The sequence below is a fragment of the Sminthopsis crassicaudata genome, chromosome 1 (assembly GCF_048593235.1).
Source record: "Sminthopsis crassicaudata isolate SCR6 chromosome 1, ASM4859323v1, whole genome shotgun sequence".
Taxonomy (NCBI): Eukaryota; Metazoa; Chordata; class Mammalia; order Dasyuromorphia; family Dasyuridae; genus Sminthopsis; species Sminthopsis crassicaudata.
Genome location: NC_133617.1, coordinates 199,601,789 through 199,628,008, shown reverse-complemented (window position 1 = coordinate 199,628,008; position 26,220 = coordinate 199,601,789). Strand labels below are relative to the sequence as shown.

The window sequence follows — 26,220 nt, the reverse complement described above, 5'->3', positions numbered from 1 at the left end:
CAAAAACATTTTTCTTAAGAAAATTGGCAGGGGGAAAAAAAAAAAAAAAAAGACAGAAAAAAAAAAAAAAAAAACAACCTGAATTAAAAATCACTCTTCTCAAAAAACGTAACTTTCTAAGACAGGACAGAAAAAAACTAACTTTATTCTAGTAAATACATATTTTTCAAACTGTTAGATACATACCATTTCCATCTCTAACTTTCTCATGATAGGGATATATTCGACAGTTCTTTGTTCAAGGGTATCCCTTTCTATTTCAGCCTGTCTGGTCTTGTTAACATCATTACTCTAATGTCACTAGATGGCTGCACAAAAAAAAAAAAAAAAAAAAAAAAAAAAAAATATATATATTATATATATATATATATATATATATAGAACACTTAGATATCTTCAATGACTATTGAGCAGTGGGGGCAAAATAAAGTGGCTGCAGAAATCTACTATAGATGTAGAAATCTACTAGTGCAAAGTTTTATTCTGGTTATGATAGCTTGACCTTGCATGGCTAATTTTAACTGCTGAGTAAGGTTGATTCCAGAAAGGTTAATTCATGTAATATGTTTTTACAAAAGTTCTGTTGCTCCTTTTGTGGGATTATTTCTTTAATTCTTCCATTGCTCCCATGTGTCCTCCCTGTTCTCTCCAGTATTCAGATTTGTTAAGATGTGTTTTTTGTGACCACTCCACTAAATAGTTTACTAACACTCTGCAGGTCATATGCTCTTCAGTATTTACTGTGGTCCAAAAATTAATCTGCCTCACAGTCAGCTTGGTGAAGCTCTCCATACTTTCCAGGATTGGTCCTCAAAGGATATGTGAAAGAATCAGTGATGGGGTTCTCCTTGCAGTTTCTCCATCTTGGTTGCACTCCCCTGGTATAGCTCAAGGTCACTTTTATACCCCAATGAGACATCGGAGCACCACAATAAAACATAAGAGGAGGGTTTCAGTAGAAGAATGCAATCTCAGGTTATATCAGTGGCCATATTTTGTTTAGAGCAAGGGACATAGCAGCCCCACTCATATTTAGAACACCATAGTGGAGCATATCTAAAAAGATAGTTTTCAAATACTTGAAAGGTTGCCATCAAGGAGGTGAAAAATATTTAAGCCCTAGTATGTGCCAGACATTGTGCTAAGTAAGTGCTTTACACATATTTGACTAATAATATGCTACATAGGCAGTTTTTACTGTAAAGCAAATTTTCCTGTAAAGGAAACTGCAGCAGACAGAGGAAGTGACTTGCTCAGGGCTACTAAGAGTCTGAGGCTGGATTTGAATGCAGATGCCTAGCCCCCTGACCTTGCTTCCTCTATCCCTGTTTTAGAGGCTAGCGGGTAGAAGCTGTGTGACCCTTTCCCAGCCCCGATCTCCTTATCTATAAAGCAGGGATAATGGCACCTCTGGCACAGCTGTGAGGATCGGATGAGTTAACATGTAAATCCCTTTGCCAGTTTTATATGAAATGCTGTGGTAACCGTCCCTCTGGTTGCTGCTTGCTGAGAGCTATTCAAAAGTAGAATTAGTTACCTCAGGGAGCAGAAGTTCCCCTCTGCCTCAACTCCATTCCCAACCACGGCACTACGGAGCTCTTCCCAGGGCTGGGCGGGCTCGGTGAGACACGCTTTTTGAGGCGATTCTTTTCCAGGCATCAGTGGGGCTACAATACCTCTCTGCAGATGCCCTTTTAAATCTGAATTTCTTCAACAAACAGCCTGATCCTCATCAGCTTCGGGGGACCAAGAAGGGCCGTGGTCCAAACCGGGTTATCTCTGAGCAGACAGACGCTTTACCTTTCCCAGACTGTCCACTCTTTCCCCTCCTCCCTTTCCCCTCCCCCATGCTTCCCACCCTCCGCCACGCAGAAGTGGCCTCGGAGCCCAGGACCCGATTTTAGAGTGCAGATGGAATCGAGGCGCGAAGTTGGCACGTGAAGCCCTAGATTGCGCAGTGCGCATGCGCAAAACATTGGGCGGGCTCTGTCTTCTGAGGGCTGTGGCGGCTGGTGAAGGCGGATGCAGCGGATGCAGCGGCGGCACGCGGGAGCGTTTTTCTCCTCTGCTCTTCAGCCTGCCTGACTCTCGTGCGGACATAACACCACCTAGCTTCGGGAGAAGGGGTGGAGGAAGCGTTTCCACAATTTCGAGGTGTGATGGGAATGGGAGGATCCTGGAACTGGAACCAGGGAACCATGTTGGAATGGTGACTCTCCCGCCGTGCTGTGTGCCCGCGACCGGTCACCTCGCGCCTTGGGCCTTGGTGTGCCTTCCCTGTGAAATGGGTGGGCTGTGCCGGATGAGCCTCTGGGGTCTTCTTCTGGCCTTTAAATCTGTGCCCACCCCTATTAGGCCCTAGGAACGGACAAGAGGGGATGGCGCTGGCTGGGTCAGTGCCTTGGAGGACTTAAGCCTTTTCTCCTTGGTGCTGGCGAGCTAAACTGAACGATTCCTGAGAGTAGTGACGTCAGGGTTAGCACTTTTCCTTTTATCTGGTATACTCATATACGTCCAACGGAAAAGGACGGTATTTAAATGACTATATACAAATAAGACATAAAGGCTACATTCGGAGTAATCTCAGAGGAAAGGCGATAAAAATGTCTAAAAGACTAGCAAGTACTTCTTGTAGAAGATCGGAATTCAGCCCAGATTAGAAAGAAGTGAACTCTTGAGGCGGCTCAGATTCATATGAAAGTTTCTGAGTGTTACCTTTCAAGAAAAACCTGAGATGACCCTGTGTAGTGTCCTATGTGGAATAATAATGATAATAATAATAGCTAGCATTTACATAATACCTTAATGTTTGCAAATTGATTTACATATATTATTTGAGACAGGTGCTATTATATTCCCCCCTCCCTTTTTTTTTTTTTTTACAGATGAAAAAACTGAGATTGAATAAAATTTAATCTAAACTCTTAAATCTGACACATCTAGTATCTGCGACAGGATTTGAAGTCAGGTTTTCCTGACTCTAGATTCAGCAGCTTATCTGATGTGCCATCTAGTTGACCATGAATCTCTTGGAAATTCATTATCTATTAGTAAGAATTGGTCTATATTTTTGAGCTTTGAATAATGGCATATCATGGATCTTAATTAACCTCATTAATCTTAATGGTTAACACCTAAAGAATCAGTGATTCCTCAGCTCACCACTCTTAGGATCTAGTGACTTTTATATAATTGATGAATCTTAAGGCACTGAGTGGTTACATGGATTTCCCAGAGTTACAAAGCTAGAGTCAACAGGACAGTTCTTTCTGACGCTTAAGTCCAGCTACCTTTTTTCACGTACTTTATTGAAAACTTTTAAGAATGTGTCAATTTTGTCCATTAAAACTTAACAAAATATTTTTGTAGTAATTGTTAATGATTAATAATAAATACATATACGTTTCTTTTTTCTGAGACAATTCAAACATTTTATGTACACTCATCAATTAATCTGATAAGACCAGGTAGAAATAATATTCACAAAGGGAAAAGTTCAATTGGAACTCTCTATGTTGCTTGAGGGGGTTTAAAATTGAAGATGTTGGATTTGCTGATAGGTATCTGATAAGCATAATGAATTATATTTTTATTAGTCATTTCTCTTGTAAGAGCTCATAGTTAATATGGTGGTAAATTTTCAACTTTTCCCCATGATATTGCTCTCCAAAGTGTTTTGGATTCCCCCCAACCCCAGATAAAAACTACGAACTGCTCCAGAAAGAAACCAGGGGTTAATGTTTTTAAATGTCCTATAACATAGCACATTGTTGATTCTCAGTAAATAGATTTAACAGTAGTAACCTGTAGGTGAGGTAAGTTCTGGGCAAAACTGTGAAATATGTTGTCTCTAGTGCTTCTACTTTTTCTTTTTGTCCTTTTACTGAATTTCTATTTGCTTCTGCCTCTATTTATATAGATATCAGGACATTTGGCCTTGAATAATTTTTTTATTTTTGTGTAAAAACAAAATTCTTAAAATACTTATTTCTGTTAGCTACTAAGTATAAAATGTGCACTAAAATTAAATTTCACATATTTAAATTGTTGAGAACACAATCTAATAAATAGAGGCAAATTACATTCCCTCTTGTATAAAACGAAAGGAGTGTACTTATCCTGAAAGAGTCCACAGGAATGATAAAATATTTTGTAGTATTTAGTTTAGGCTTTTGTAATAATTATATGGCAAATTTTGTTTTTCTTAGGAGCTTTTGTAATTTAAGAATAAATTTGAAAGGGGTGAGACAGCTGGGTGGCAGCTAAATGGTGCAATGGCTATAGTGCTGGGTCTGGAATCAGTAAGGCTCACCTTCCTGAGTTCAAATGTGACCTCAGATACTTACAAGCTGTGTGACTTCGAGCAAGTCACCTAACCTTCTATTTGCCTCAGTTTCTTCATCTGTAAAATGTGTTGCAGAAGGAAATGGCAAACTATTCCAATATCTTTGCCAAGAAAATCCAAAATGGGGTTATGAAGAGTCAGAAAGAATTGAAAATAACTATACAATAAACTGAAGAGGGAAATAAAAACTATAGGAGTAGGAGGTATCATAAAGTTTATCCTGTGTTCAATAACAGTTATTTAGTGCATCTTAAATAGCTATGTTAGGTCCTTAATTTTTTTTCACATAGATTAAATTTTCTTGTATTGGTTCTGAATAACTTTCAAAATATTATGAACTTTTCAGCAGAAAAGCTTAAAGAAAAAAATTTCAATATTGAACCCTGAATTTTATTAACTTAATAGTTGGCTTTATAATAACATGATATTGTGAATAGAAGTGTAACTATGTTCCTAGAATTTAGGTTCCCTCTGTTGCTGATAAGGCAATTTGCTACTTTTCTCATTTTAAAAGGCCAGATTGCTCCTTGATACAGTCAGCAGAAAACATGAATTTTTCTGGGCAACAATCCCTATTCTTCATCAGCCTTCCAGACCTACAAAAGCTTTGTGCTGTCAAGATAGTACTAAGTAATCAAGTGGCAGAAATTAGAAGTGTACAGATGAAGATGTGCAGGTAAAAAAAAAACAAACAACAAAAAAACCACATTTATGATCTTTGGAGTTTGTGTTGCTTGAAAAGATGGTATCTTATAAATATGAAATTTACAAATGAAATACTTTCTATAACATTTCAGCACTTCAGTGGGGCCTGTGATCTCACTATTATAACCCAGAATTGGTGTCTTTTTTGTCTGTGCCCTTCCATGATTCTGTCATAGGCTATACCAAAATCTCTAAAGACCTTCCTCTACGTTCTTAAAGTGTGGTCCAAAGAGCCCTAGGGAATCATAAGAATCTTTCAGTGAGTCTATAAGTTTAAAACTACTTTCATAATAATATTAAAATGTTTTAATTTCTAATACATTAATAATAATAGTTAGCTTTATTGTTGTATGCTTTTAAGTTTACAAAGCATTTTACAAATATGTCTCACAACAGTTCTGAGAGGTAGGTGCTATTATTATCCCTACTTTACACATGAGGAAACTGAGTCAAACAGTGATTAAGTGACTTGCCCAGGTTTGGACAGTGTCTGAGTTCAGATTTGAACTTGGGTCTCCCTAACTTGACTCTGCTGCCTAGTTTCCAGTAAATGTAAATAATTACACTCCATCAACATAAACAAAAGCTCTTTGGGAGTGTGGTGCAGGTCCTCAATAATTTTTAAAAAGTGTAAATGTCCTAAGACTAAAATTTTTGAAAATAGCTGCTTTTTAACATTTTCTGTAAGTGATACAGGTTGCTGTGATCTCTCATAATCTGTTCTTAAAACATGTAATTTTCTTTTTTGGATATAGATATTTAATACTGTCTTTTATGCCACTTCTTTCTAGAGACTATTGATGTCCTATGGGTAATATTTTAAAAAATACTGATTCTTCAGAGATCATGCTATCCCATGATTTTCAGTTATATTATCACCACGAGAATATTGGTATTTAAAAAAATATTGTCTTTGCTTTACGGTACAGTTCATATTCTTGGAAACATATTAGCATTATTTTGATCAGTTGGGTCTTTTCTTCCTGTTTATTTCTAGGCCAAGTTCTTTATCTGTATGATCTGTCAAAGATTTATGCACTGATGAATTAATTCAATAAAGTGCCCATTTAGACAGCATGTCAATCTAGGCAATCAGCATTCTTCATTTTTTGCATTTTCCTATGTAGATTATTAGGTTGATATGAGTAACCCTGTAGCTTTTTGAGGTCACAAAAATTATATGTGTTATTTTAACATATTTAACATATCTTGGATTACCTGCTGCCTAGGGGAGGGGGGGAGGTAAAGGAGGGGGAAATTTGGAACACAAGATTTTGCAAGGGTTTTGAAAATAAAAGGCTTTAATAAAAAATTGTATGTGTAATTATGTAATTATAATTTTCTTTTTAAAAAATAAGCATTTTGTATATTTACGTAAAACAGGTAAATATCAGTTTTAGTTGCAACCAAGTAGTGCATTTTAAGTTTGGTAAGGAACTCAAAATTACTGAGGTAGGAATACTCCAGAGATAAAAATTTCTATTAGTGAATTTTTTGGAATGTAAACATGCTTTTAGGGTAATTAGCCATGTGAACTAAGACAAGTAATTTAACCTTTTTGTTAAAACATCATAAAACATCAATTTATGTATGTATAATCAGAAAGTTTGAAGCTCTCAAATTCTTTGATTCTGTACTTAAATTTGTTTCTCAAAAACAGAGTATTTGAGTACATTACTGCTACACTTAAGAAATATTTATTATGTGTTCAACAGGATTTAAGAGATCAGCATTTTAGGTTCTGCTTCTCATTACTTTGAACAAGTCTTGGAATGGAATGATACCTTGCTACTTGCTACATTTTTTAACTTCCTTAAGAGCTTCAATTTCTTCCTCTATAAAATGAAAAAATTATATTAAATCTTTAAAGTTCCTTCCTTCCAGCTTTAAATATATGACCTAACCTAATGTCCTATAACTCTTGGGCTCATCTCACTTCTTTTCATCATCTTCATTCTCGCATACTTGGAGTACAATTGGGAATCCAAAAAGTTTGGAAAATGTCTGAAATATGGAAGTAGACCCCTCCCCCAATAAATGAAAATTAGGAAGCATAAGGATATGAAGGGGAATTTTATGGGAAAAGGAATTGCATTATCAATAACTAACCAAGCCAACTAATAATTCCATCATTCAATAATTATATAGCAGAGTAAGTAAAGCATTGTGCTTGGTGTTGCAACTGATTTAAAAAAAAAACAAAAAACTGTATGATGGTTGCCCTTAAGGAGTTATAAGTAATAATTGAGTAATGAGGGAATTCTATGGATTTTAAATTTACAAAGTAAAAACAAGAAGAATAAGAGTGATTCCATTTTAAAATTAATACATTTCATCTTCACAGGCAATTGCTGCTTATGCATCAAGAGCTTCTTATATCACCTGTTCCTGGAATATTAAGTGAGATTTGGGTAGTGATGGCGGTTAGTAACATTTTTCATTCCTTGTTAATCATATTGGATTATTTATTGCTCTTCTCCTCAAATGTATCAGTTACAAATCAATTACAAAATGGATCTTAAATTAGAAGCTAGAAATTTCAAGGATTTAGCTATTCCAAGAGAGTGAATTGAATCATCACTACTTTAATCTTGTCAAAGAAAAAAAAAATACAAAAATTAGAGATTTTAGCCAGAGTTAGGCCATATAATTTATTAAATATACAGACTTTTCTGCTTGTAAATTTTCCCATCAAAAAGGAATTTTCTTTGACTGAAGCAATTTCCATAATATTCCTAAAGACCAAATTCCACAACAAAGGTTTAAACAGTTTAAATTTGGGTTTGTTTTTTTTTTTATTTACTTTAAAGAAATGCAAGCATATCTCAGAGAAAAATAGTATCTTGAAACCAATCACTTCCTCTTTAACTACTATCCTTTTAATCTGGTCAAAGGTTAAAAAAAGGAGAGATTTCTTTTAACTAAATTTAAACAAAGATATTACCACTTAATTTGGACAACATTAACGTGACTAGCTTTCATTTCTGAGAATGAAGTCATTTCTATTCATGGAAAACTAATTTGTTTTGGACTTGTGGGTTCAAAGACTTTACCCTAGAACACTTATGATTTCTTAATATGTTATAAACTATAGTGTTATATGCTTCCACAAACCACAAAGTAATGCTAAAGCACCCAAACCTTTAAAGTTGTATAAATGATAAATCTTCAAATACATCTGAGCAGGTAAATCCCAATCACATGATCCTGAAAATGTGTCCCAAATGATTAACACATGGTATAGAATTGAGAGTTAGGTATAATTCTTTATAGCAGGGATTTTATTGTTTTAGCTTTTTTTCTGACATGTCTGGAGAAGCTCTATGGACCCTTCTCAAAATAATGTTTTTAAATGCATAAAATAAAATACATATTACAAAAAAAACCACAGTTATATGGAAATACAACAAAATGTCAAAACAACAAAAATAACAATCAAATCTGTAGCCCCGAGATTAACAATATCTGCTTTTATAATAAATCAGATCACACTGTTGTGTTATTTCTATATTATTTATCTTTTCTTCCAATACCCCAATATAAAAATACAAAAGAAAAAAATTTTTTTCCTGTAAAGTTTACAACTTGATCAGTCATGGAAGACATAAGAGTCATCTACTGCACTGCCAATCATTCTGACTTTTGTTTTGCCACTGGTCTTCCGTTATTTTGAAAGAAAGAGTGGGGCTGAAAACTGTTCAGTTCTGCTTTGTTTAAATTCAGTCCATGGCAAGTCGACATCACCTCATGATGTCCTCTTTGAAAATGAAGGATTAACAACAATAATTCTAATAAAAAGTTGTGTGTCATAAAATGCAGATAGCAGGCTAAGTAGAATAAATTATTACATAATGAAGAAAATTATAATTTATATTTATTAAACATTTTACAAATTCATCTTCATTTAGAAAGTATTTTATCTCTTTACCATTAAGAAACAAAAATAAAAAATGCCAACTTTTCTGCCTGCTTATGCTTTTCATCACATTCCTGAGAGGTATTAATTTTCCTATTTTTTATTTTTAAGATGATACAATAGATACTTAAGGATGAGGAGAATGTTACCACCTTATTATTATAATAAAATAAACAGCTATGGCATTTAACAGAAGAAAAATGAAACCTTTGTTTAATAATAACTTCTATATATTTCTTTACTATTGCCTTTACTATTACTAGTGTCATATCTAAGCAGAAAGATTACCTTTGCTCAAGGACACATGTTAAGAAAACCTGATTCTGTGCTTTGTATAATACAGGGGTGGGGGACATTTGTCCCACTGGGTGTGAAAGGCCCTTAAAATCATTTGTTAAGGTACTTGCAGTACCTTATGATGATGAGCTGATGATGATGAGCTGAAAACTAAATACAGCAGCCTCCCATGTTTGAGTTCTAGAAGTTGTTAATTTTGTGTAGCCTGCAAAAGTTAGTATAAATACCCAATTGGTCTTTGACAGAAAAAGGGTTCTCCACTCCTGATATAATATATTACTTTCAATTTTTATGTGTATTGTATTATTTAATATTATATTCTTCAAGTGCCTTTTTTTTTTTTTTTTTTAATAAATGGATCCTTTTTAGATACCATTTTACAAATCAGGAAAACTTCAGGCTTACACTGAAAAACATGGAGCTAAGGTAGGTTTATAAAAACTTTTGCAACTCTCAATCCTTATGTATTAAATTTTGATACTACTTGTAGTAAACAAAAATGTTGGTATCTTTTTATAAGCTATTTCTACAGAACTGGATACAAGAAATCAATAATTTTGGGTCCCAGTAAATTGTTTAGTGACCTCTCTGTGTTGGTAAATAGTGGATCTACCCAAAGAAATGGCAACCTCCATATTCATAGGCTAACTAGTAAATGCCAACATATAGTGATACACAAAGCATTAGTATTATATTAGTAATTGATGCCTCTATGATTCTTTTTTTTTAGTCAGAAGATTATCTGTTAATTTTTTTCATTATTTTAAGATCTTTCAATCTTTGAGATAGCTTGAAAATCAGTTTCTGAGTATCTTACATATTTTCATTTCTAGCAGGGATTCTTTTTTTCCTGTGTACATTTGTTTTTTTCACTTCATCTTCTCCACTTTTCTGCATCATCTTCTAGCACATTCTATATTGAAAACTAAGGTGATGGCATCATTATCCTGAGTAATAAGGATAGGTTACTATAGAAATAGCAGCAAATCTGTTTCAGTTCACATCTATTTGTTGTCCTCTTTTCAGTTCATTTTATATAAGGGCTCTTGATTTGGCTTAGTTTGATCCCATGCTCTTACCTTTATAATAAATAGACTGAATTTGAGTTGTTGGAATTGCACAAAATGTTTCATCTTTATCCTTCTAATTTAGTGTTGATTTTTACTTTGGTTCTATTTAATAATCTGGTTACTCATAAATAACTAATTCTGAAGTAATTGCCATCCCAGAAATCAATCCTTTTCTGTTTGTAAAAATATGTTTACACAAAAGTATTATGTTAATACTTCATCATGGCATAGGGCTGATCTTAGATTTTTCAAGCCTGTGCTAGTAGAGTACAAGCTTAGATAAATTTGGTCATGTTAGAAATTCTTCAAATATTATCTTAGCAAAGATTATGTCACCTATATAAGCACAAAAAGTCAGTAAATTATCCACTAGATATTTTTTGCAAAAGTGAAACAAAGTTAAATATATGAGATCTCCTTTTGCTTCTATGGTTATGGTGGTAAAAAGGAAACAAAGAATCACATAATTTTACATTATCTATGAAAACATGTAGCTAATGTAAAGTCTGAGTTATTTTATCCTAACTTTCACCAACACAGTTAATTTGGATTCCCAGAGCTCGATTGGTTACATCTCTCCTTAAAGGTCTAGGAGAATTACAGAAGGCTCAGATATAATTTTGGTATATCTTGTGCTGGAGTTCACATTACTTTTTTTCCATCAAGATTATCTGTTGAATTGAGTCTGGATCATAACATTTTCACCTTTTTTTGTGTTGTTTGCTTGCTTTTTGTGCAAATATGTATAGAAAAATTGCTCATGTTTAACATATATTGGATTACTTCCTGTCTAAGGGAGGGATAGAGGGAAGAGAGGGAGAAATAAATTGGAACATAAGATTTTACAAGAGTGAATATTGAAAACTATGCATATATTTTGAAAATAAAAAGCTTTTAAAAAGATTTTCTGTTGAGAATCAGTTTAGTCAGTCAGATATAAGTTTTGAGAAAGAAGTATTTATTTACTAAGGTGATATAATAAGAACAGTTGGTACAAATCATCTTTCCCAAATGTTTTCCACACATCCTTCCACAAGTATATGGAGTTGAGGGAAAATGAATTCAACTTAAGGAAGCAAAGGTTAACTCATAGGTTCTGGTAACTGAAAGTCCTTTTCTCCCATTCATTGGGTGCTGAAAAAGTTTCTCATAAGTATGACATAATCTCTTTTATAGAACCCTGAGCCCTACTGTCCTTAGCTCCTGAAAATGTAGACACTACTTTTAGTTGCTTTGGAGACATAGTTTAGGACATGAATGGAAAGATAAGAAATCCGATATTTTCTAGACTCTTCAAATGTCCTCCCATATCAAGGGTTTAAGGGAGGAAAGAAACATTGGTTAAGTGCTCTTTTCTCCCCTCCCTTCAAACAATTCCTTTTCAGGAGTGTTTAGCTAGAACACCATGCTCACTCTAATTTCTAGAATCAATATCTTTCTTTAAAATGCTTTGATAAAGGAACTAGAGGGAATAATTGAATCCCCCAGCCAAGTAGAACAGACCTCTTGGCCTATATATCATTTAAATCCATTAAATGCCTTTCTTAATGCCTTTTTGTACTTAGCAGTTCAAGGCCTGGGATTAGAATTAAAATGTGTTCTCACCTAGTTAAAATATCCCAGCTAAAAGGGTGTAAGCACTCTTATAATATTATAAATGTTAAATACTTTTCCAGTGAGTGGAACTATTACCGGAACTGAATCATATCAATCCCAATATTCTCACTATGAATGAAACTAGAAGATAAAAGAAACGTAAAGCTAAATGGAAAAGTGCCTATCAGGATCTTTTTGAAGAGGATCTAACAGAAGTTAGTTTTGTATCATGTATCTAAAAGTAACAAGAAGCATCATTCCATGGAATGTGTTATAGTGTTCATGATTAGCATTTTCAAAAACACTACTTGGAAGGTAATTGCAGTTTATGTATCCATTTCTGATCTAGTGGATAAGATGGTAGAGAACTTCTATAAAGAGCTCAGTAAACTCTGCAAATTCAAATACTTTAATATTCAGTGATCTCAGTGTAAAGGTGAGATTAGGAGAGGCAACAAAAATGCGTTGGAAAAAATGTCTCAAGATTAAGAAACTGAAGAGGCTAAGTATTATGCACAAAAGTTTCATAATTACATTTCAAGAATAGTAAGTACTTTCTACAAAAGAATCGAGGGACTGCTAGATATGATTAGCCTCAAGTAACATCACCAAAAAAAAAAATGAAATGGCATTAAAGAAGATAGGAAGAATAATTGAACTAGACCATGTATACTTCGAGAAAGCTTATGCTGGAAATGATAGAATTTTGAGGGCATTTAAGAGTTAATTCTCAATATATGTGAAAGAAGGAAAGATTTCAAACTCTTGGTGGATGGGAGGAATCATGTTTATTTTTACTTAAAAGAAAAAAAACAAAAATGAATAACTGTTGACCCATGAGACTATTTTCCCAACTATATAAAATCTTATGATAGTAATCTGCATACATATCTAAGGTATCTTTGATAAAGCTTTGAGAAGGGAATAAGCACATTTTCACAAATGATATTCTATAGAAAAATTCATCTTTACAGACACAAAATTGACTGAAAGGTATAAATATATATGTTTCTACTATTTTTGACTACAAAAAGTGATTCAATAATACAAAATGGAGCCTTAAAGATTTTCTTCCTAAAAGGTATGCACCTTTATATAAGTTAAATTCATACAAAATTCCTTGAAAGAACTAAAATAGAAATAACATTATCTATCTTGTTATGATTATCAAGCAGAAATTAAATAAAGAGAATTGTGATTATTAAAAGTCTTTGTCAAGATTCATCTCAACATGGCAGTTAAAAATAGAATATTCCAGTTGTTTCGTGAACTAATAAAGATGAAAAAAAGTAAATAATTAAGAAATCTAAGAAGAAACCATAAAAAAGCATTTTGGTGACCATGTTCTGGACAAAGGAATAGAGAGAAGCCCAGAAACTAAAAAGGGGTCTAGAAAGTAAAGAAGAATGTAGAAGTACAACTCACAGAATTCTTCTAACTCAGGCAATAGGGATAATAATCCAGGGGCAGCCTGGATCCAGCAGCACTGTTCAGAAAGAGCAGAGACAAGAACCTAGATCAATATATGAATGTTAAGGAATATTATTGTTCTGTAAGAAATGATCAGCAGGATGATGTCAGAGAGGCAAGATTTACATGAACTGATACTAAGTGAAATGAATAGAACCAGGAGATCATTATACATGGCAACAGCAAGATTATACAATGATCAATTCTGATGGGCATGGCTTTCTTCAACAGTAAGATGCTTCAGGCCAGTTCTAATGGTCCTGTGATGAAGAAAACCATTTACACATAGAGAAAGGATAGTATCCACACACAAAAAGAACCTAGATCAATGGCTGTACAAGGATTTCTAAAATCTCCATTGCTGTTGCTCTTATCTCCAGTGCCTGTGAGGCTTGCATCTGCAGAGTAACAATCAAAGTGCTTCTTAGATCAAACCATTTTGGAACAAAGTGCTCTGTTTGTTACTTGTCCAATGTAGTATGTTAGTTGGAACTAGTCCTAAGGTTCTTATAAACAAAGCACTCTTAAACCAGGTCAGGGAATTACAGATCAAGACAAAAGATGACCACACTATTCCTTCCAGAAGTGCATACAGTCTAATTCTACCACAAATTCACAGTAAATAAGGTTAGATAAATAATTGAACAGAAGAAAATGTCCATAATATAACAAATATTATGAAGCTTAGAATCAAATAGAGAAGAAGAGAATAAGTCCAAAAAGCTAAGTCTCAAAGAGTCACAGATTTACAGATTCTCTATGTCATAGATTTACAGATCTCAATGGAATTTGGAAGAAATTAAGCAAGGATTAAAAAAATGAAGTTATCATTTATTATTTATTTTTTATTTTCTCCAGTTACATGTAAAATAATTTTAAACATTTGTTTTTTGAATTTCAGATTTTTCCTTTGCTCTTTCCCCATCCTCCATTAAGAAGGCACATGTGAAGATTTGCAAAACATTTCCATAAAATTCATATTGTAGAAGAAAACATAGATCTCCACCCAAAAAAAATAAAGCCTTGAGGAAAATAAAGTTTTAAAAAAAAAGTATGCTTCAAACTGTATTCAGACACCAAAAGTTGTTTCTCTGCGTATGTATAGCATTTTTCATCATAAGTCCTTCAGAATAGTGTTGGATCACTGTATTTATGAGAATAGTTGCAATGGTCCAGTCTAGCTCTTCTGAAGGGCTCAGAATAAGTCCTTGTCAGGATAAGCAAAAGTCCTTGCCCCATGTTGTGGATGCCAATATGTTATGTGCTGTTGTCTCCAGAAACTGCCGATTGCTCTCTGGTCTAGAGGAGAGACTTCTTCCTCCAGAAAGCTGACTCAACTCTGGCCTATTCCTCCAGAGAACCGCCTCATAGCATGGGTATCAAAGTAGAGTCTCTTATTTCCTGAGGTGAACCAAGGTAACTTTTTTGCTTCTCATTGTGACCTAGCAGAAATGCACAGATCTCATTTTCTGCTCTGAGGGTTAAAAATTCACTCTTTTCTAAAATGACCATATCCTTTTTGACACCCGCAATCTGAGACATTATCTGCTGTACAGTGATCTCCTGATGCACCTTGGTGACCATATCCCGGCTGACAACTTCCATGTTGTTGTTCATGATCTTTACTAATGCAGAGACAATGATTTCTGCTTGTTGAGTGGTATATCCTTTTTCCTCCAGAAGACGCACCCCTCTAGACCAGAGAACTGACCCATGTTCAACTGCTGTTCACATGGAACCCTTCTCCACTTCGACCTTCAAAGTTCTCATTTGAATATTTGCTACTACCACCAAGATCTGCACCCGCGGCAGCTCCACCTGGCCCACGCCCTAGGCTTCCAGGCCCACCATGGCGGCCCTCCTACTCGTCCCGGCCTAGCCCCCAAAGAGTGAGTTCGCACCTTCCTCCCGCACTCGGAATCCGTTCTCGGGAAACAACACGTTTCTGTTTTTGCTTTGTGCCCATTGCTGTCCCTTCGGAATGGAGCTCGCCTTCTCTCAGGACCGACTGACCCATGTTCAACTGCTGTTCACATGGAACCCTTCTCCACTTCGGCCTAGCTCCCGAGGCCTGTTCGTGCCCCACCAGAGAGCCGCCTCAACTCTGGCCTAGAGCAGAGACTCTTCTTTCCTCCAGAGAGCCATCTCAAGTCTGGTCCAGACAAGACTCTATCTCTCAAGTGCCGCCCTTTTTTATCCTCCCAGAGAATGGGTGTGGGATAATGCAAGGGCTTCTAGGGAAAATTACTTTAACCAATGAACTTGCTCCTCCTAAGCATGCAAGCTCCTCCCCAAAAGGTCACAGAAGTAAAACTCCCAGTAAAGGCCGGAACTAGAGAATTGTCAAGTACCAACTTAGCACTTAGTAAGAACTTATCATCTCATTATCTCATTAGCACTTAATAAGAACCTAACATCTAGTAAAGTCATTCACAGCTCCATTTCACTTTGTATGAGCTCCTGGAAATCTTTCCAGGTTTCTCTGAGAACATTCTGTTCATCATTTCTCATAGCACAATAGAACTCTATCATCATAATTACATACCACAATTTGTTCAGCCATTTCACAATTGATGTGTATCCCCTCAATTTCCAATTTTTTGCCACCAGAAAAGAGCTGCTATAAATATATATATATATATATATATATATATATATATATATATATATATATATATATATATATATATATATATATATATATATATATATATATGTAGGTCCTTTTCCTTTTTCTTTTTTAATCTCTTTACAAGATTATGTATTGTTCTATGGCCCTTTGTTCATAGTTCCAAATTGGATGAATTGATTTGCAATTCTACCAAAATTGTATCCAGTGTCTCATTTTCCCCACATTCCCACCAACATTTGTCATTTTCCTTTTCTGGCCTATCAGCTAATTTAATAGGTATGAGGTAGCACCTCAGAATTGTTCTAATTTACATCTCTCCTTTCAATATTAAATTAGAGGTTTTTTTCATATGGCTATGAATAGTTTTGTTTACTTCATATGAAAATCGTTCATATCTTTTGTTTCTTTTTCTAAGCTATTGAATTTCTTATGTGTACCTCTCATTTCCTTTCTCATTTAAAGTCTTTTATCAGCACTTCTAAGAAGTCTCTTTGGACTTGAGACCAATTTATATCACTCTGAGATTTCTTATATGGACATTGTATCCTCATCTGAGTTTGTGTTTTGGTCTACCCTGTCACCATAGTATTTTCTATGATCAAGGTTCTTTTCTGTTTCTTGCTTATTTTCTTTCCTTTTCTTTTTTATTTCTTCTTTTTTTGCTATTATGGTTAAGCTTTGCTCCTGAAGTAAAGAGGGCACTGTCTCAAGCTTTCTGTACAGCTTTGAGCCTAGGCTTTGAGAACAAGGGTTCCTTGTGTTTATAGGGGGTAGTTTTGCCTGCTCCTTTTTAGCCTGATTTCCCAGAGTTTGCCTTCTGACCTGAGACTGAAAGCAGTCCTTCTGATTTGCTCCTTTACTGAATCAGGATAGAGGATCTTAGTTGCTGATTTGCTGTGATTAAGACTCTCTCACTGGCTTTCTCAAAGTCTTGCTGACCAGGACTGAACACCCTTTTCAATCCAGTGAGCCTGATGTTTCTTGAAGTTTTCCAGTCTACCTTGAGCTGGAGAGTGGTTTTATTCTGTCAGGCTCTATTCAGAGGCTTGGTTTCATGTGCTTTTTGAGGGAAACTGGGAAAACTTGAGCATCTTTCTGATTTTAGTCCACCATCTTGGCTCCACCCCTAGAAGTCCTGTTCATATCTTTTGATCATTTATCACTCAGGATATGGCTCCCAATTTTAAAATGAAATAAGAATTCTACAGGGAAAACAAAAAATAAATGAGAACTATGAAAAAAGAAGTGGAAATGGATAAATTCAACATATAAAATTCATAATCCAAAACCTTATTCAACAAAGTTGAGTAACAAAATTCAAAATTCTTAAAAAATTGTGTTGGATTAGACAGAATCAAGTTACTCTGTGAAACAAAAAGAAACATTCAGACAAAATTGAAAGAGAAAAAAGCAATCAGAAAACAAGGTATCACCTATAAAAAATTGACTTAGAAAACAGGGAATTTAAGAATTGTAGAAATATCTGAAAATCTAGATTACAAAAAAGCTATGCTATTTCAAGAAATTATGATTGAAAAATGCATAGGCTTATAACTAGAGGCAAAGTAAAAAAAAATTTAATAAACTGGTAACATTCTGAAATACCAAAAAAAACTTCTTGGGAGCATCATACCCAAAATCTAGTGCTTCTACATCAAAGGAAAACTACTTTAAGCAGTCAGAAAGAAAGGAACCAGAATCAGGACTACACAAGATATATCAGCTACCAATCAGGACTACACAAGATATATCAGCTACCATAAAGAAAAGGAGAATTTATAATACATTTTTTTTCTGGAAGGCAAAAATAAAAGCTTACAACCATGAATTATTTACTGATGAAATGTTACTGAGAGGAAATAGGTCTTCAAATAGGGGACTTTTAATCATTCTTATTGAAGGTCTGAATAAATACTTTGAAATACAAACACAGGCATCAAGAAAAACATAGATAAGTAAGTAAATTTGAGTAATTAGAAGGTAATTCAGGACAATGATATATGTACATTCTAAGAAAGGATAAAGAAGTATCTCTTTATAGCCCTAATGTCTACAAGGGTCATAGAGTAAAAGTAAAACAAGCCTGGGAGCAAGTGAGATCAAAGGGATAGAATTTACTATATCATTTAATCCTGGTGCATGGGAACAAGGCGACAAGGAACACAAAAACACGTACTCAGAAGAAGATATAATGCCCACATGGGATAAGTTGATCAACAAAACAGATTAAATATACAGCATAAAGAAGTAATAAAAGAAATCATACTTTTAGAACCCAAAGACCCAAACGGCTGGGAAAATGAACAGCAATATCAAAGAAATTACATTTAGAGAACATCTCATACCATATGGCAAGTTTCTAAAAGATAACATAAAAGGTCATATCATAAACAAATTAGGGGGGAAAGAGATATTAATTTTCAGATCTGTGAATTGAGTACATAACTAAACAGGATAGTAAAGAGCAATACAAGGTGAAATGAATGTTTTTTAATTATATAAAAGTAAAAAGGTTTTGCACCAACACTATGCAGCTAAGAATAGAAGCAGAACAGTTAATTGAGAGGAATATTTTTGCAATAAGTTTCTCTGAAAAGGCTTTCACTTCCAAGATATATTAAAGCATTGATTCAGATTTAAAAGAATAAGATCCATTAGCAAATAAATGGTCAAAGTCTCTATGAATAGAACAGTATGAACTCAAGGGAAGAAATGCAAGTTACCTATAACTATATGAAAGTATGCTCCAAATCACAGATGCCTGCATTTCTCTGGATTTTTCTCTCCGTCATGCTCCAGGAATATCTTTATCCTGCAAGATCACTCATAATCAGTACTCTGTTCATGAGGCCCTTCTCTTCTTCTGATTGGAAAGTGAAGAGCTCTTCTAGAACTTCCATTTAAGGAGTGTCCAGACCAATCTCTTTTTTCCCCTTTTTTACCCAGCTGTACTCTTCTATTCTTCTCCATTATGCCTTTGTGATAAATATTTTCCTCTCTTTGCTCCCCCACATCCATCTCCCACTCCTGTTTTTCAGTTTCTTTTTGTGTATTGACTTCATTAGATTGCAAGCTCTTTGAGGACAAAGACAGACTTTCCCCCTCTTATTAAATTCCTCCGGTTGGCTTTCATTGTCATCATCATTGTTGTTGTTTTTAATTATCAAGTGGTTATTTACAAGATAGAAGCTCTCCCTTACAAGAAGAAGGAGGAGGAGGAGAAAGGAAGAAGGAAGAAAAAGAAAGAATGAAAAAGAAGGAAGAAGAAGAGAGAAGAAGGGAGGAGGAAGAAAGAAAAACCAAACAAAACCTTATAATAAACATGGTCAAATAATACAAATAATACAAACTCCTAGTGCCTGACACATTAGATACTTAATATATCTTATTGACTAAATTAAAGGCAAATTAAAACAACTCTGAGGTTCCATGCCCACCAGATTAAGTACACTGACAAAAAAAAAAAAAAAATGTCAATTGTAGGAAGAGCTGCATTAAAACAGACATATTGATGCACTATTGGTGAAGCTGTGATTGGTCCAGCTATATTGAAAAGCAATTTGATACTATGCCCCAAATGTATCAAACGTTTCTTATCCTTTGATCTAGTGATATCACTGTTAGAAGTTCAAAGAAAGAAAAGGTCACATATGTACAAAAATATCTCTAGCAGTTCTAGTTCTAGCAAAAAAAAAAAAAAAAAAAAAAAAAAAGGAAACTGAAAGGGTGTTCCTCAATTGAGAAAGACTGGATAAATTTTATGAATATTATGAAGTATTATTGTGCTATAAGAAATTATTAAAGTTTTCATAGAAACAGAAAGAGTTGTATGGGCTGATACTAAATGAAGGGAGCAAAATTGAGAGAATAATTTACATCATAACATCAGTATGGTAAAATGAACAGTTTTGAATGACTTCAGAACTCTGGTCAATGCAATGACAAATTATAATCACCAGAAGCCTGGTGATGGCCAGTGTTACCTACTTTTTGGTGGAAAGTGATGGACTAATATATAGAAGGAGACACATTTTTGGACATGGTTAATATGGGAGTTTGTATTATTTTATTATATCAGTTTGTCTTTTCTTGTTTTCATTGAAAGGGAGTTAGTAGGGAGAAAAAAAAGCCAGATGAATTTCAATTTTATCCTGGAAGCAATAGAGACCCAATATAACTTTTTAAAAAGGGGACATAGTCAAATTTGTGCTTTAGGAACATTACTTTGGCAACCTTGTAGAGCAGGGCCTCTGTTAAGGGCCTTTTGGATATTTATAACAATTTTTGCATACCATACAAAATTATAGAACTCAAGCAATGAGAGATTGTTGTACTTACCTTTTAGGTTAGCTACACCTACAGTTGCTTTAGTAAATTATTTTGAGGGCTCTATATGGCCTGCAGGCCAGAAATTTTCCATCCCTGATATAGAGAATAGATTGGAGAGGGAAAAGAAAAGTATGGGGAGAAGGCAAGCAATTAATAGGCTAATGCAAGAATCTGGAAGAAAGGTATCAAAGGTCTAAACTAGGTGGTGACCATGTGAACAAAGCAAAAGATATAAGTCATTTACCCTTCAATTTCCTTACATACTTTCTGGTTTCATTTATAAAGGAAATGCTTAATATTTTAAAATTCAGCTTTATTGAACTAAGATCTTCTACTTGGCATATTAAGAAGTTACTAGTCATATAAATATTCTAAAGATAGATTTTTATTGCCCTTTGTTCAACTTCTTTTGCTACTCTATTTAAGAAGTACAAGGGAACCACACAAGGACTGAGAATCATTTTATATTTTTCTTTATATAATGAGACACCACAGTTAAAGAATTCATTATTTGGTGACTAACCTGATGTTGATAAGTTCCTTTATTTATATTTGTCTAGACTTGTTCTTGAATAACAGCAGAATCCATTGCTGGGCCCAATAATTCATTGATTAGAACTGGGACAGTCATCTCCAATCCTCTCATTTCATATATAAGGAGATTGAGACCTAAAGAAATTAAATTATTTGCCTGAAGTCACATAGGGAATAAGTGAAAAAGCCAAGATTCAAACATATGTGTTCTATCTCCAATTTTAGCTGCTTTTTCTACTATATTTGACCACCTCCAAAAAAATAAAATGTTTAAATGTTTTCCCCCTAAATTTAAAAGTAGAATGTATAGATATAATCTTACTATGGATAAGAGTCAGAATCACACATATACACAACATTGGAGCCAAGATAGCAGAGAGAAGCCAGGGAGTTGCCTGAGTTCTCCTCAGTTTCATTTAGAAACAACTTTAAATCATGCTTCTGAAAAGATCCTGGAGTGACAGAACCTACAAGGAGATGGAATAAAATAATTTGTCAGCTTAAAATATCTTGAAAAAACTTCAGAAAAGATCATATTCCCTTGGGTGAAAGGGGAGCACAGCCCAACACAGATGGTGTCTAGACATGCCAAAATTAGACACAGTACAGATATGCATTAATCCTAGTTCAACAAGACAGTAGCACAGCAGACCAATGGTGGAGCCTCCAGATGCAGTGCAGAAGGCAAATTGCCAAACCTGGAAATGAGCCAATAACAAGTGACTAGATATGGTTACCCCACCCAGCCACCAAACAAGAGAGGTCCCAGCATTAAAGACCAGTAACCCTGCACAAAGAACGTGGGCCAACACCCCCTAAACCACAGAAGTAGAGCTCAACTTTAAAAGCCATAAAATATGTATGCACATGTGCGTATACACACACACACACACACACACACACACACACACACACACACACACACAGAGCAAGAAACAGAAAAATAATCTTGACCATAGAAAGCTATTAAGGTGACAGGGAAGATCAAAACACCAACTCAGAAGAGGACAAAATGCCTACATGTAAAAGCTCAAAGATGGATGTAAATTGATCTCAGGCCCCAAAAGCCTTCTTCAAAGACTTCAAAAAGAATTTTAAAAGTCAAATAAGAGAGATAGAAGAAAAACTGAAGAGAAAATGATAGGTATAAAAGAAAGTCAACAGCTTAGAAAAGGAAGAATAAAAAATGAAGAAAATGATTTTTTTAAAAAATGAAATTGACCAAATGCAAAAATAAAAATCCACTGAAGAAAACAACACCCTTAAAAATAGAATTAATCAAATGGAAAATGAGATTAAAAAAAAGCTAATTGAAGAAAACCATACCTTAAAAACTAGAATTGAGCGAGTAGAAGCTAATGACTATAAGACATCAAGAATCAGCAAAATAAAATAAAAAGAATGAAAACATAGAAGAAAATGTAAGATATCCTATTGGGAAAAAAATCATCCTATGAAATAGATCCAGGAGAGATAATTAAGAATTATTGGACTACCTAAAAGCCATGATCAGAAAAAAAGCCTGGACACCTTGCTTCAAGAAATCAAGGAAAACTGACCTGATATGCTAGAACCAGAAGGTAAAATAGTCATTGAAAGAATCCACTGAACACCTGCTAAAGATCCCAAAATTAAGACTCCAAGGAATTTGTAATTCCAGAATTATAAGATCAATGAGAAAAATACTGCAATCAACCAAAGAAACAATTCAAATATCAAGGGACTACAGTCAGGACTATTCATTACTTAAAAGATACTATATTAAAGGAGTGAAGAACATTGTTTGAAACTTAATCTCACAGATTTGGTTCAAAGAGGGAATGACATACTCAGCTGGGTATAGAAATTTATTTTACTCTATAGGGAAGCAGGAGAGAAAGGGAAATGAAAGGGGGGTTTGAACAGAAAGGATGTTGGGATTCTTACAAGGTACTTATGTACTTAGTTCACACCTTCAAAGGAGTTCACACCTTAAAAAGAGTTCGATCATTGGTCCACACATTAGACTTCACACCTTTAGGGAGCACATAAAAGGACAGGCTCACTAGGAGGGGATTCAGAGTAAGGATTCAGTCAAGGAGAGGATTTCCCTGGAGAACTTCAGGGGACTTCAGAGGAGAGGACTTCGGGAGATTCACAATTAGGATTGACTTCTGGGAGCTCTACAAGCCACTGTAACCAACAATCCCACTCTTGGAGGCAGAGTCTGATTCATTCCCACATCTACCTTCCCACTGGCTGGAGACATTGAGTGGAGGAGAGGCTGAAGCTGTCTGGAGACATTCTGACAAGAGCTCATCGAGGAACCAAGGAGAGAGATAGGCCTCTATTAAAGCTAGCCAGACCCCAGGAAAAGATTCAAGACTTTGAAGGACACAATAAAGGATCCGGACTTTAACTCCTGACTGCATTTTAGGATTATTGAACTGAACTGAAGCCAAAGCTGCCTCCAGAAGCTCCCCAAGAAATCTGTTCCCAGAGAAGGATTATAATTTAGAGACAAGAGAACATTATGGAAGGACAGAAGTAGTAGGGGAAAAGGGTGAGACAGCAAAGATCATCTTTGATAGACTTATTCTTCTCAGCAATGCAATGGTCTAAGATAGTTCCAAAAGTCTCAAGATGAAAAATGCTATCTATATCTAGAGAACTATGGAGTCTGAATGAAGATGGAAGCATATTATTTTCACTTTTTTGTGTTTTTTTTCCATTATCATGGTTTTTTTTTCCCCCTACAGTTCAGAGTCTTTACAACGTGACCAATGTGGAAATACATTTAATATAACTGTTCATGTATTACCTAAAAAACAAAAAAGACCACCCCAAAAAAAGGGAGTTTACATTCTAGTAAGAAAAAGATAAACATATGTGGTATATACTAAGTAGATACAAAGAAGACAAAATGTAATCTTGGTTAATAACATTTCATAATCTCGCCCATCTATCTCTTTAATGTTATAATTTCATTAAATGGACTTTTTTCCATTTTCAAGGATCTTTCTTTGATCATTGCCTCTATTTTTATTTCTACTACATTAGCAAAATTCAAACATTCTTTCTTCAGTTAGTCAATAAGCATTTATTAAGCTCCTATTATGGCACTGTGTTAAACACTGGAAATTAAAAGAAAAGTAAAAAGACAGTTTCTTCTTTCAAGGAGCTCACAGTATAATGGGGGAGAGAAAATTCTAATATATATATGGATAAACAGATAATAATCAACAAAAAGAAAACATTAGAATTAAGGTTCATTGGGAAAGACTTCCCTTAAAGGTCAGATTTTAGCTGGGACTTTTTACTTACATCTCTGCTTTCTGTGATGAAATCATTCCAGTCATGGGGAAAAGTTGATGAAAATGCTCAAAGTTGTGGGATAAAGTGTCTTGTGTATGGTACAGTAAGAGACTACTACTGGATCACAGAATTCATGTAGAAATAGAAAAAAAGATGGAAAGGTGTGTGTGTGTGTGTGTGTGTGTGGGTGTGTGTGTGTGTGTGTGAGGAGAGTCAGAATAGAGGTTATGTAGAGTTCTGGCACTTTTTTGTCATGGAAGTTTTATCTCTTATTACTCTTCTCCATGTAATCTGACTCTAACCAACCTCAAAAGCTATGCTTTGTGCCTCACCATTCCCTCCCGTTACTTTTCTTATTCTATTCTTCATGCCTAAACTACCTTCATGTCAGGTTTTGAAGAGTCCTCAGAGGCTATATATAGTCTAATACTCCTCTTTCAACATATCTGAAAAGCCATCCAGCTTTTTGTTTACCTTTCAACAAAAATAATACTACTTAAAAAAAAAAAAAAAGAATGATATACCCACTGACTTTTACATTCATAATTGTACATCATAAACTTTTCGCAGATTCCACTACGTATAATACATATAATAAAGTATATCTCTGGTCACTTGCCTATTCAGCCACCTGTATTATGGAATAAAAAGAGTAAGATATAAGAAATTTTGGTATCCTATTTTTAAGAAAACACAAAAGAAACATGATAAGCTAGTAATTATTCTGGTGCATTAAAAGTATAAAGCAATTCATTTGAAGATTTTTAAAATTAAATTAAAGGGACTTTACAGATAGTTCTCAATCATAAGTGAATATTGAAATATTTTATATTTTAATCAAATAGATGAATTTACATAAATACTTAAATTCATAATAGCAGCTCATGAAGCGTCAGTGCTTTTTGGAAATGCCAAAAATGCCTTCTGCTTTAGAAAAGTATTCTATTCTCTTAGAATGGAATGATCACAAAGAAAATAATAACCTCCCTGCTCCATCTTATTGCTGATCATATTTCTCAATCATTGATTTTTGAAATTATTCAAATTAATGTTGTTTTATACTTGAAATAAGCAAAAATAATCAGTTGCTGTGGGTTCAATCCTAGCCATCTCAATCCTGACATTTGCTTACCCTCTAACTTGAATAAATCACTTAATCTCTTTTGACCTGTTTCCTCATATATAAAATGAGAATGTTAAATTGAATGGCTTCTAAGACCTCACAAATCAATGCTCCTGTGATCCAACACAGAGCTTTAAATGAACCCTAACCTCCTTAATTCTACTGCAGAGATCTCTTTTAAATGTTTATGGTATCCCTTTTTGTAGTGGCAAGAAACTGAAAACTGAGTGGATGCTCCTCATTTGGGGAATGGCTGAATAAGTTATGAGTGTTATGGAATATTATTGTTCTGTAAGAAATAACCAGTAGGATGATGTCAGAGAGACCTGCAGAGACATACATGAACTGATGCTAAATGAAGTGAGCAGAACCAGAAGATCTTTGTACACAGCAACTGCAAGACTACACAATTATTAATTCTGATAGACATAGCTCTTTTCAACAATGAGATGATTCAGGCCAGTTCCAATGGTCTTGTGATAAAGAGAGCCATCTGCACCCAGAGAGAGGACTGTGAGGACTGAATGTGGATCACAACATGGTATTTTCACTCTGTTTGCTTGCATTTTTTTCTTTCTCGTTTTTTTTTTTCCTTTTTGATTGGATTTTTTTTTTGTGCAGAATGATAATTGTGGAAATATGTATAGAAGAATTACACATGTTAAACATATATTAGATAACTTGCCATCTAGGGGAGGGAATGGAGGGAAGGAAGAGAAAAAATTTGGAATCCAAGATTTTGCAGGGGTGAATGTTGAAAATTATCCATATATATGTTTTGGAAATAAAAAGCTTTAATAATAAAAAAAAGAAACCTGTCTTTTAAACAACCAGTTTTGTTTCAGTGATTTCTGTGTGGCTATAAATTATGGAGTACTCCAATCTTTAAAAAATAAAACAAAATTTTAG

General features: G+C 34.5%; 1 protein-coding gene across 1 annotated transcript in view; it reads left to right on the top strand.

Annotated features, from left to right (window-relative positions):
- The first annotated feature begins 1,973 nt into the window (after positions 1 to 1,973).
- The window catches only part of C1H18orf63 (chromosome 1 C18orf63 homolog), a 45,073-nt gene continuing 20,826 nt past the window's right edge, over positions 1,974 to 26,220 (top strand). The window contains exons 1-4 of the mRNA XM_074273916.1: positions 1,974 to 2,154; positions 4,860 to 5,021; positions 7,395 to 7,473; positions 9,633 to 9,689. Of these exons, the coding sequence (XP_074130017.1) occupies positions 4,894 to 5,021; positions 7,395 to 7,473; positions 9,633 to 9,689 (264 nt within the window). The 5' untranslated portion in view covers positions 1,974 to 2,154; positions 4,860 to 4,893. The remainder of the gene's footprint in view (positions 2,155 to 4,859; positions 5,022 to 7,394; positions 7,474 to 9,632; positions 9,690 to 26,220) is intronic.